Source organism: Pinus tabuliformis, chromosome 8, assembly GCF_031772625.1.
Source record: "Pinus tabuliformis cultivar Carrire ecotype Pingquan chromosome 8, CPIR1, whole genome shotgun sequence".
NCBI classification, from domain to species: domain Eukaryota; kingdom Viridiplantae; phylum Streptophyta; class Pinopsida; order Pinales; family Pinaceae; genus Pinus; species Pinus tabuliformis.
Genome location: NC_142294.1, coordinates 37741530 through 37754615, shown reverse-complemented (window position 1 = coordinate 37754615; position 13086 = coordinate 37741530). Strand labels below are relative to the sequence as shown.

The 13086-nt window shown below is 37.3% G+C and overlaps 1 protein-coding gene across 2 annotated transcripts in view; it reads right to left on the bottom strand.

Moving 5' to 3' along the window:
- Positions 1-459: 459 nt before the first annotated feature.
- The window catches only part of LOC149234012 (ATP-dependent Clp protease adapter protein CLPS1, chloroplastic-like), a 94658-nt gene continuing 82031 nt past the window's right edge, over positions 460-13086 (bottom strand). For both annotated transcript variants that reach the window (XM_089371714.1, XM_089371713.1), the window contains exons 3-4: positions 1223-1373; positions 460-999 (exon numbers count right to left, since the gene is read on the bottom strand). In XM_089371714.1, coding sequence (XP_089227840.1) covers positions 738-999; positions 1223-1373 — 413 coding nt within the window. In that variant the 3' untranslated portion in view covers positions 460-737. The remainder of the gene's footprint in view (positions 1000-1222; positions 1374-13086) is intronic.

The window sequence follows — 13086 nt, the reverse complement described above, 5'->3', positions numbered from 1 at the left end:
AACCATCTTGAACCCTAACGTACTTATTTGTTATCTGACATAATATATGAAGCATTCTGAGCCAGGAACAAAATATATCTATAGTTTAAACAAAAATTAAAAGTTGAAAATAGTGCAGCCTAAGTACTCTTCAGGCCACAAATAACAGAATCTACAGCAAAAACAACCTGCATATCAAATCATCAAAACAAGAAAAAGTACAAAAAAGATATATGCCTCTCTTACCTATACAGCTTTTCAGATTCTGTTTGCCCCTTCAACTTTGTTAAAGGTGTAAAGCAACATAAAAATTCAGAATGATTGACTAGATAGAAGTAAGCTTTCTTTACAGGCATTGACCAGGTCACCAAAATGATCTGCAAGGGCAGAGAAATATCTTGCAATTCAGAAAATACAGCTAAAGACAAGTTTCCATGAATTGCAGACAAGGATATGCACTACAAAACATTTAGCCACGGATACTGACAACAGACAGAAAATACTCTCTATCATTTCCTTTATAATACAAGTTCCTGAACTACCACAAGTAGCATGATACTCTTTGCTTTGGTTCATTCCATTTACAGAGAGAGCTACAGATGTGCATTCAGAATTACAGAGCTATTAGCAATGCATTTTCAAGGGACTGCATTAAATTTACATATTTGACTTATATCACTAACATTGATGTGCACTCCTACAGCTTTCCCCTAATCATAATACACAGTGCTCTTGACAAATCAGTATGACTGAAATATTCAGCAACCATCATTGGCAGGCTCAATGGAACTGAGTAAGCCATTTCCTCGCAGCTGTGTACAATGTTCTTCAGCATCAACTTGAGCACAAATAATTACAACTGCGAGGCCATTATGGTGGGCTTCTTGCATGATATTAACAGCAGTATCAAGGGTCATTCCTGGGATAACCTTCATCAAAACTTGCACAACATACTCCCGTTTGTTATAATTGTCATTGTGCAATAACACACGATATGGTGGAGATGTCTTCTTCGATTTTCTTTTATTGCAGTGACAAGGAAATAGCAAGAGGCTTAGAAGATGCATCAAAGGAATTGAAAATTCTAAAGACATCATGTCTATTCCATTGACAACGAAAATAAACTTAGAGTAAAATTCTAGTCACATACACTCTAATAACCTTGTCCTTGGAGTAGATATCTTTATTTGACAAAAATACTACATAAAACAAAAATATGTTCATAAGACATCATTCTATTTACCGTAGATCAAACTCAGATTCCCGACCAGGTGTAGTTTTCTCAATTGTTGGCCTCTCTAGCAATCCACCACCTTTCCCCCCTGGCGAGGCTGATCTGATTGCAGAAAACACCCGGTTCATGCATGTCCCTTTTGACTGTGATATTTTCTCACCTGCCAGTTATCTAAGTGAGTTAATATTATTTAAATATTCACAAGTCAACCAAATGGAGCATCGCAACCATCACAAACTTGTTTAAAACATTCTAATCGGATGCTGCTGTTTACATGCAAAGATAGGCTCCAAATTAGTGAGGAGAATACGTGCAAAGAAAACTACTAACACAGAAAGAAGACACGCATCAAGAGCCCGCAGTATGTATTATGCATGATAAATACCCATTTTCATTGACGATGTAACTCAGAAATAAAACTGTGTCCAAGGGCTGTCTAGCAGAAATCCCGTGGCCATATCCTTCCAAAACCATAGTCATAATACTGTCTCATAACATTAGTTAAAGCTACTCTTTCCATAATAAATCTACCAGACCCCCTAATCATCTGTTCTGGAAGGTAGCTACAACAAATTGACTCTAAGGATGAATTAGAGTGGTAGCTCGAACTGTAACTGTAGGAAATTCAGATGCTTTAGGAAGAGTAAGAATAACTATTCAACTTATAATGCATAAAAAGGCTCATCTTTCTTCAATGGTGCCTGCACTCAATTAGAACTAGTTGCCTCAGTATGAAGGACTAGTTGACTGGGAGAATTTGAAATACTATGTTTTAAAGTCTAACTGAATTTTTGAACTCTTCAGAGCCATTTTCATTCTGCTATTTTTCCTTTATACAGCACGATATTCCACTATAAAATTTTTCAATGGTTTCATTCCATTTATGTACTGCAACTTCTGCATGTTTCAATTCTTGTTCCTTCTAAGAAATATTTCCATCTGCTGCCATTGATTTGGCTTTTAGTTCAACATTCCCTGTTGTTTTCCTTCATATTGTTCCTACAATTTGTCACATATTATAATAACTTTGCACCTCTGCATGAACGTTAGCCAATTTTTTCAAAGTGCTTTGTAAAAAATCATCATTGAAAATGTCTTCTTTAATTAGGCCATCTTAAGCTTCTACAATTCATCTATCCTACAGTGTTGTTAAATCTAACCTTTGTAAATTCCTTGTCTATAATTTTTCTCATTGAAATAACTTTCAATTTCTTGCATCAAACAGTGACTTCCATTTTCCCATTCAATTTGAGAAATACTAGGTACCAACTCTGAAGTTTCTTCCAGCAGTGACTGAAACCTTTCAACATGTGATTCTAGTAACATTTTATTATAGAATTTAACTTACCTAACTTTTGCAGGCCAACCAAGCTTCCTCCAAGCACCAGATCATCAACAGTCTTCCAACCATCATCAATGATGTTAAGATATTGCCTTAGATCTAACTCATAGAGAAGATGAATGAATGAAGATATAGGCAGAGTATGGTTACCCTTCCCTCTTTTTCCCATAGCTTCTCCTTTTAAGAACTTTATAAGGAGTTAGAGAGTTGTAACAGTGTAACTTAGTTATAAAAGTAATAGTTATGGGAACATAAAACCAAAAAAGGTTCCTAACCTAGGCTCCTAGGCTAGGCTCTCAGTTAATGTTCAGTCCACACCATTAAAGGAAAATTCAAACCTGAGAAATAATAATCATCTCCAAGCATGTCCTCTTGTGTTCAAAACTGCTACTGCTGGATTTTGGAAGTATTCATTTAATCTGCTCATTACACGAAAATATTGCAGGTATGCACTACAAGTGCCAGCTGCAGCTTGTATACAATTCAAAGCATTTCAACCTGATCATCACACAATCGTTGTATTCATTTTTTATGTAACCATTAGGAATGTAATCAGGCCTGTTGTCGCGCAGATTGACACGGCAACGCTCAGACCGGGGGCTGTCACTCTGATCCCCGATCCCTCCGTTTAAGCCTGTCTCCCGCGGCTAAGGGGGGTAGACCCTATGATATGACGAAGACCAACTGTCGACCAGTTGGTTGGGAGACACGATATGATAAGCACTAGATGGATTTAGAAATGAAAAGACCAGTGCCTTATGGAGTAAATTTTTGATCGTTTTAATTACCAGATGCTGCAGAAATATGATCTCATTAGGAGCAATCATTTATCATCAAAGCCTGAGCGAAAATTAACTTTTGTCAAATGCGAGAAAAATGCTTAACGACTTAGTGATATTCCATCAAATTAAGATTTTGAGAGATAAAGTGCTTTGAATAATAATAACAAGAGACCACATTCATGCAATTAACCATCAGATGAAAATTTGAATCAGATTAAACACCAATTCCCACGTTAAAATTTTCAACCTCAGCATAAAAGATGAAACATAGGTAATTCCCGAGCCAAGACTGAAACTGGCAAAAATATCCCACAATATTTTTTATGATTTTCAGGCAAAAAATTAAAACAAAAATTCCTAAATAAAATTAATCTAAAACTTAACTGCATAAAAATTAAACTAAGCCTAAAAAAATTTTATAAATCTTTTTTTATTTTTTTTTATTTTTTATATTATAAGCAAAAACTAAAATAAAACCCAAATAAAATAGAACCTAAACTAAACTAAAATATAATTTAAAATCTAACAGATCCTAATTCTAAAATATGAATTTAATGAGATCTATATAAAATAAAACTTTAAACTATGAAAAAAAAAATAACCTACGTCTGAAATAAATCTAACACAACTAAAACATGATACAAAAATGCATCAAATAACCATGAAACAAGGAGGACGCGAAACCTGAAGCCGACCCTAACCAAAGAAAAAATGCATGAGGCTTTTGCTGGAGAAAATGATTCGTCAGAGAATACCTGGCCACTGAAGATTAACCGCACTGCAACCAATCCACCGCTTTACAAATCGATGAATGCCAAAGTCCAAAGTCGTGGCCCGTGCGTAAATAAAATTCGGATACAGTTCATAAATCGATGGATTACCCTGATGACCACTCGTAGAGACGCACAGTCACCCTCTTACGCTGGACGAAATGACGTGCTGCTGCGGCGTTGATGAGATTTTATTTTTTTTTTATTTGCGGGTACAGGTATCGTAAAACCCAAAAACGTTGAGCCGTTGGTGAGCATGGCGGATTAACCTGGCTTCATCAAAATAGAAATCGAGACCTGGACGTGTTGACAAATTTGAAAAAAAAACGGAGATATGATGAATACGATGACGCGTTGATGCACTGGCATTCACGTTGGAAAGTTCTCAGTTTATCACGTATCCAGAAATCTCCTCACAGCAAACTCGAATTTTAATCAGGCCACGTGAAATGAAAGGAGCAATTCATGATTCGAGCTTTATTCATGCCTGTCACGCTTTGGCATCTGCGTGCTTCTTCCAGATCCGCGGGATTTATAGATGGCTTTGGTGACGGCAGAATTTCAATGGAGCAACTCTATAAAGACCGCTACAGAGGCTTGATTTAATTGCCAACGTGTACGTGCGGGCTTCTCATGGCATACTTTTTCAGCTGTAGTACCAGCAAACAACAACGCTCTTCCATTCAAAGTGCTTCAGCACCACCTTTGCCGGCAGAAAGTCACACAGCAAATAATAGATCAGCACAATATGTAATGCCCTAGGGCATCTGAAACCTCGAGCTGAGTGTGGAAGGACTGCTGGCGAAATAAAGTGTGGGTGAGGGCCTTAGAAATTTTTAATAATCCTGCAACCTGAAATAGACCAGATCACCCAAAAATTATATATGCATAAAACCAAAACTGAAAACCCTAATGAAAACTGTATAAAGCAAAATTTTGAAACCCTAGATCAGCTTGATTAATTTACAAATTTGGCCCCTTAACAGCCAGATTCAGCAATACGCACAGAAATATTTTAAAGAAATAAAAATTTAAGGTTTTCACTGTGAAGAACTTCAGAAAATCTCTCATGCAACTAAAAAAAATAAACTGAATGATAGACCCAGGATCAAATCCAACTAGGCTCAACAAAAAATGCTTGCGGGAGTTGGCTGGTTCAGCCGAGAACTTCCCCAAACGCCCACCAATTTTCTTCAGTAAGGGTTTTCTGCACAGCTCAGAACAACCATCAGTAAAGAGGGCAAAAATGCTGCTAGATCTCAAAAAGTAATGGAGATACCTGCCATTACTTCAGAAACTCTAACAACACCCAAACCCTAGCAAGTGAACAAGATACCTGTGCTCACAATACTCTACAATAAGCTATTATTAATGGCTGAAAACAAAATATGCAGAAACTAAATAAGCTCACAGCACTTCTAGAGAGTAACACCAGCAAGATTTGGACCCCAAAGTCTTCTTTTATTAACCAGAAACAGATTACAAGAGAGCTTCTTCAGTACAAGACTCACAGATCATATTGATCTGAAATGACCCCTAGCACCCTATTTAAAGGAAATGATCCCAATGGCTAGTTCGAGTGATCCATGTCGAAATGATCTCGACCGTCGATGAGGATCAAGACATCTCTTAATCTCATCTGTCGAAAAATGCATTCACTTAAAATATTATTATTTTATTAGTTAGGGTTTTTGCTTTATTTTATAATTTTTTTATTATTATTTTTTTATTTATTTCATTTTTTAATTTTTTATTTATTTTATTATTTTATTATTTTCTTAAATGGATCATCGAACTAAGCCTTTGGAAACATCACCTAGGACCTAGGACTTAGGACTCATGAGGGGATTTAAAACATTTTTCAACCCTTAAGACACATACATCATGACTTTTACAATTTACATCTTAAGGGGACAAACCCACTTAATACAGACCCTCACAAATCACCCAGTTTCTGCGACACAACTATAATCTAGCAGATTAACACACTAGGATTCTCCTAAAGTTCTAATGACAAAATCCATCCCGGCTTTGGGGTCAGGTTTGAAGGAAAACTCTGCCGATCATGGATCGGTGAGACGAAAAACCTTCCGGGACGTAGATTATCACTTAGAAAATTAGGTCCACCTAGGAAATTTACATAAACGACTCATATCTGCTAAGATTATTTACAATTCATACATGCAGACTGGGTTTACAATTAAATTGATCAAGCTGCTGATGACTGCAAGCTGGCACGGACACGTCGTTCAGGTGTTGTCCCTTTTTGCAAAGAAAAGGGGGAGGGTACTGCATGGGTAGTTGACCAGTAGTGGTCAACATCTGGCTCTACTTGGGGACACGTTGCTGCTCTGTAGGAATGTGAGAATCCAGAATCTGCATCCATGCAACACACAACAAAATATAAGTAGCGTCCGTCCAAAAATCATCATATACATTAAGCACAGGAAAGATAAAAGCTCTTCATTTATTAACTATCTAGAAAAGCAAATCTAATCCTAAAACCGAAATGAAAATGCTGAAATGACAAGTAGGGTTAGAAATACAATACAAAGGATGCCCCATGGCATCAGATGTGTTCAATATAGTGTATACTGAGCATTTGCCTGCTTTCAGGCAAATCTGTCGGCTGCTTGTCGGATGTGCCATGTCCAATTTTGCATATGGTAGGACTTTTTCCTATCCGAAAATCAAGCTGCTCGCGGCCGTCTGATGCATCAAATCTTCGTCTCATTTTCTTTCTTTTGTGCTTCTTCTTTCTGGCAGGTTGAATTACTGATGACCTAGAACTTTCTGTTTCAAAACTATCAGATGAAGTATGCATGATATGTCTTTCTTTATCCTGCATCTGATCTTTGTCATTTTTAAGTCTATCTGGATCTCCTTCAATTAACCACCTTTCAATCGAATCAATGACCTCCTCATAATAAGATGGAACTTGTTGCAACAAATGAGAAGGCTCCTGCTCTGTTGATGTCCCCTGGTTTCTCTTATCCTTTGACCATTGTTGAAACTTTTGAGCTTGTATTTTAATGGCATCCATCTGACTAGAGTGTTCAACCTTTATAGCACTGATTTGTCTGGCATGATGTTCTTCCATGTCTTTTATTACTTTATCGTTCTTTTCCTTCATGTTCATCAAGCAATGTTGCATGGAATTTATTTCTTCTCTATGATTTGCTTGCATGTTAGCCAACTGATTATTATGATTGAACGTCATGATAGTCATTTCTTCATCCATAGTTAATAACTTGTTTTGCATAGAATCAATTTCCCTATCATGATCAGCTTTCATGGTCATCATATTTTCTTCTAAGCCTGACATTTTGCTTTGCATGAATCTAATTTCTGTTTCATGATTAGTCTTCATGGCCTCAATTTCTTTAGTATGCTGATTTTGCATGATCTCCATCTCCCTATTACGTTTTTCCAGGTGGGTGCATAAAGTTTTGACATCATTAACGTAATTATTTTGATTGCTCTCCATATTTTTCACCAGCGTCATTAGATCTTGTATAATTTGCTTTTGCTCCTCCTTTTCATTGTCATTTGTCCCTGATTTTCCACTATCATGAACTTGGTCTGCGATATTTCCGGTGGATGACACATTCTGATCTTGAAAACTTTCTTCAACAGCTGGACCTTTTATAAGATTACTTTCTTTCTTTTGCACAATTTTAGGGGCAGAAGGCGAGCTGTTTGGATAACCATATCTATCTTTAAAAGCATTGACAATGTCTTGTAAAGAAGTGAAAGATTCCTTAGGAAAATTGTTAAACCAATTCAAAGCATCATCTTCTAAAGAAAGGACAAATAGGCGCATCTTGATATCTTCATGATTAAACTGAGGGGGTCTACAATATATGATCATTATGCGAGTAAACAAGCCTAGATGCCTTCTAACAGCGATTGAATCACCACCCGAAAAAATAGGTAATTTAGAAATGGCCTCTTCCGGAAAATCATGGAGACGTTCAGTAAAACGACATGGTTTAAATGAATAATCCATGATGAATGATAAGGGATTAAAAGGATGATAGAACGAGACCTCTGCTCAAGAAAGTCAATAGATGAAAGAAGTGGAGTCGCCACTTGAACAATGAATCTGATTCTAAGATCCAAAAATCAACCAACAAGCAGATATGAAGAAGGCTTCTTGTCTGGGAAAAATGAGAAAATGGAGTCGCCACCCAAACAAGAAACAAACCGAAAAGATGCTGCTGATATGACGAAAGGCAATAAAAGATCCAAATGATAATTCCAAAGGTTGAATGTGCCAGCTCAAATGAGAGATGAGAAAGATGGGAAGATGAATGTCAATGAAATTCCAGGAACAGAAAAACTCTGTCCCCGGCAACGACGCCAAAAAATGTTGGCGTTGCCGGCTCAAACGAATGATAGAAAGATGCACGATGAATGATAAAAAGTCGTTGAAACACCGAGAATAAAGTATCCCCGGCAGCGGCGCCAAAAAATGTTGTCGTTGCCGGCTCAAACGAATGATAGAAAGATGAACGATGAATGATTAAAAGTCGTTGAAACACCGAGAATAAAGTATCCCCGGCAACGGGGCCAAAAAATGTTGGCGTTGCCAGGCCAGATGAAAAGATAAGAAATGAGAAGGATGAAACACCGAGAAAAAGTTTCCCCGGCAACGGCGCCAGAAAATGTTGGCGTTGTCGGGCCAGATGAAAAGATAAAAATGAGAAGGATGATTGTCGTTGAAACACCGAGAAAACAATTTTCCCGGCAACGGCGCCAAAAAATGTTGTCGCGCAGATTGACACGGCAACGCTCAGACCGGGGGCTGTCACTCTGATCCCCGATCCCTCCGTTTAAGCCTGTCTCCCGCGGCTAAGGGGGGTAGACCCTATGATATGACGAAGACCAACTGTCGACCAGTTGGTTGGGAGACACGATATGATAAGCACTAGATGGATTTAGAAATTAAAAGACCAGTGCCTTGTGGAGTAAATGTTTAATCGTTTAATTACCAGATGCTGCAGAAATATGATCTCATTAGGAGCAATCATTTATCATCAAAGCCTGAGCGAAAATTAACTTTTATCAAATGCGAGAAAAATGCTTAACGACTTAGTGATATTCCAGCAAATTAAGATTTCGAGAGATAAAGTGCTTTGAATAATAATAACAAGAGACCACATTCATGCAATTAACCATCAGATGAAAATTTGAATCAGATTAAACACCAATTCCCACGTTAAAATTTTCAACCTCAGCATAAAAGATGAAACATAGGTAATTCCCGAGCCAAGACTGAAACTGGCAAAAATATCCCACAATATTTTTTATGATTTTCAGGCAAAAAATTAAAACAAAAATTCCTAAATAAAATTAATCTAAAACTTAACTGCATAAAAATTAAACTAAGCCTAAAAAAATTTTATAAATCTTTTTTTATTTTTTTTTATTTTTTATATTATAAGCAAAAACTAAAATAAAATCCAAATAAAATAGAACCTAAACTAAACTAAAATATAATTTAAAATCTAACAGATCCTAATTCTAAAATATGAATTTAATGAGATCTATATAAAATAAAACTTTAAACTATGAAAAAAAAAATAACCTACGTCTGAAATAAATCTAACACAACTAAAACATGATACAAAAATGCATCAAATAACCATGAAACAAGGAGGACGCGAAACCTGAAGCCGACCCTAACCAGAGAAAAAATGCATGAGGCTTCCGCTGGAGAAAACGATTCGTCAGAGAATACCTGGCCACTGAAGATTAACCGCACTGCAACCAATCCACCGCTTTACAAATCGATGAATGCCAAAGTCCAAAGTCGTGGCCCGTGCGTAAATAAAATTCGGATACAGTTCATAAATCGATGGATTACCCTGATGACCACTCGTAGAGACGCACAGTCACCCTCTTACGCTGGACGAAATGACGTGCTGCTGCGGCGTTGATGAGAATTTTTTTTTTTATTTGCGGGTACAGGTATCGTAAAACCCAAAAACGCTGAGCCGGTGGTGAGCATGGCAGATTAACCTGGCTTCATCAAAATAGAAATCGAGACCTGGACGTGTTGACAAATTTGAAAAAAAACGGAGATATGATGAATACGATGACGCGTTGATGCACTGGCATTCATGTTGGAAAGTTCTCAGTTTATCACGTATCCAGAAATCTCCTCACAGCAAACTCGAATTTTATTCAGGCCACGTGAAATGGAAGGTGCAATTCATGATTCGAGCTTTATTCATGCCTGTCACGCTTTGGCATCTGCGTGCTTCTTCCAGATCCGCGGGATTTATAGATGGCTTTGGTGACGGCAAAATTTCAATGGAGCAACTCTATAAAGACCGCTACAGAGGCTTGATTTAATTGCCAACGTGTACGTGCGGGCTTCTCATGGCATAATTTTTCAGCTGTAGTACCAGCAAACAACAATGCTCTTCCTTTCAAAGTGCTTCAGCACCACCTTTGCCGGCAGAAAGTCACGCAGCAAATAATAGATCAGCACAATATGTAATGCCCTAGGGCATCTGAAACCTCGAGCTGAGTGTGGAAGGACTGCTGGCGAAATAAAGTGTGGGTGAGGGCCTTAGAAATTTTTAATAATCCTGCAACCTGAAATAGACCAGATCACCCAAAAATGATATATGCATAAAACCAAAACTGAAAACCCTAATGAAAACTGTATAAAGCAAAATTTTGAAACCCTAGATCAGCTTGATTAATTTACAAATTTGGCCCCTTAACAGCCAGATTCAGCAATACGCACAGAAATATTTTAAAGAAATAAAAATTTAAGGTTTTCACTGTGAAGAACTTCAGAAAATCTCTCATGCAACTAAAAAAAATAAACTGAATGATAGACCCAGGATCAAATCCAACTGGGCTCAACAAAAAATGCTTGCGGGAGTTCGCTGGTTCAGCCGAGAACTTCCCCAAACGCCCACCAATTTTCTTCAGTAAGGGTTTTCTGCACAGCTCAGAACAACCATCAGTAAAGAGGGCAAAAATGCTGCTAGATCTCAAAAAGTAATGGAGATACCTGCCATTACTTCAGAAACTCTAACAACACCCAAACCCTAGCAAGTGAACAAGATACCTGTGCTCACAATACTCTACAATAAGCTATTATTAATGGCTGAAAATAAAATATGCAAAAACTAAATAAGCTCACAGCACTTCCAGAGAGTAACACCAGCAAGATTTGGACCCCAAAGTCTTCTTTTATTAACCAGAAACAGATTACAAGAGAGCTTCTTTAGTACAAGACTCACAGATCATATTGATCTGAAATGACCCCTAGCACCCTATTTAAAGGAAATGATCCCAACGGCTAGTTCGAGTGATCCATGTCGAAATGATCTCGACCGTCGATGAGGATCAAGACATCTCTTAATCTCATCCGTCGAAAAATGCATTCACTTAAAATATTATTATTTTATTAGTTAGGGTTTTTGCTTTATTTTATAATTTTTTTTATTATTATTTTTTTATTTATTTCATTTTTTAATTTTTTAATTTTTTATTTATTTTATTATTTTATTATTTTCTTAAATGGATCATCGAACTAAGCCTTTGGAAACATCACCTAGGACCTAGGACTTAGGACTCATGAGGGGATTTAAAACATTTTTCAACCCTCAAGACACATTACATCATGACTTTTACAATTTACATCTTAAGGGGACAAACCCACTTAATACAGACCCTCACAAATCACCCAGTTTCTGCGACACAACTATAATCTAGCAGATTAACACACTAGGATTCTCCTAAAGTTCTAATGACAAAATCCATCCCGGCTTTGGGGTCAAGTTTTGAAGGAAAACTCTGCCGATCATGGATCGGTGAGACGAAAAACCTTCCGGGACGTAGATTATCACTTAGAAAATTAGGTCCACCTAGGAAATTTACATAAACGACTCATATCTGCTAAGATTATTTACAATTCATACATGCAGACTGGGTTTACAATTAAATTGATCAAGCTGCTGATGACTGCAGGCTGGCACGGACACGTCGTTCAGGTGCTGTCCCTTTTTGCAAAGAAAAGGGGGAGGGTACTGCATGGGTAGTTGACCGGTAGTGGTCAACAAGGCCAATATCCCCTCACAAGAATTTGTGAGAGACACTAGATCGATATGCCAAACCCTTCTATGGTATCATGAAAATAATTCTTATCTATGTTCAGCATTGTACAGATAATGAGGTTGAGATGTTCATTACCATGAATTCATTGATTGTGTTCCTTGTTCCCATTGATCTCTAATGTCGACATGCTTCCATTTCAGGGCATGTGTTCAGCATTGTACAGATAATGAGGTCGAGATGTGCAGTTGCCTTGAATTAATTGGCCGCTTTCCTTGTTCACATTGATCTCTAATGTCAACGTGCTTCCATCTCAGGGGTTATAGGTACACCACGCATGGTGTATTGTTAATGAAGTCCCCTGCAAAATTGACCACATTCTGAAGCCAAACAGATGGAGACAAATGAATCACTCACTGCTCATTGGTTTATTTTTGTAGAGAATTAACATGGGCGAGACAAGCAAGAATAATGGCAGAAAAGGCTTGATGCCCTTGTGTTATATTGCATTGATCTGAAAATCAGAATTTATAATACATCATTGGACCTTCTAGATCTAGATCTAGGTCACACTGACAACTCATCAGTGGATCATCATGACACCTCATAAAGACAAGAATGACAATTGTATTCTAGGAATTTGTGATTGTCTAGGGACTTACAGTTTAACATTCCTGCCGTCAATCAAAAGTCTGAATAATTTTACCAAACACTTTTGTTATCTTCAATCTGAAACTTTTGAACTGAGTTTCAAGGAAGATATGCCTGCAAAGCCACCAATATTTGAATGTCTGGAAGTGAACAGCTACTATGTCTGAACATATCCATTGAATGATTGAAATGATTTTATGTTGAGGAGACCGGATACTATGCTAGAATTCCCAATTGTTGACTGAATGT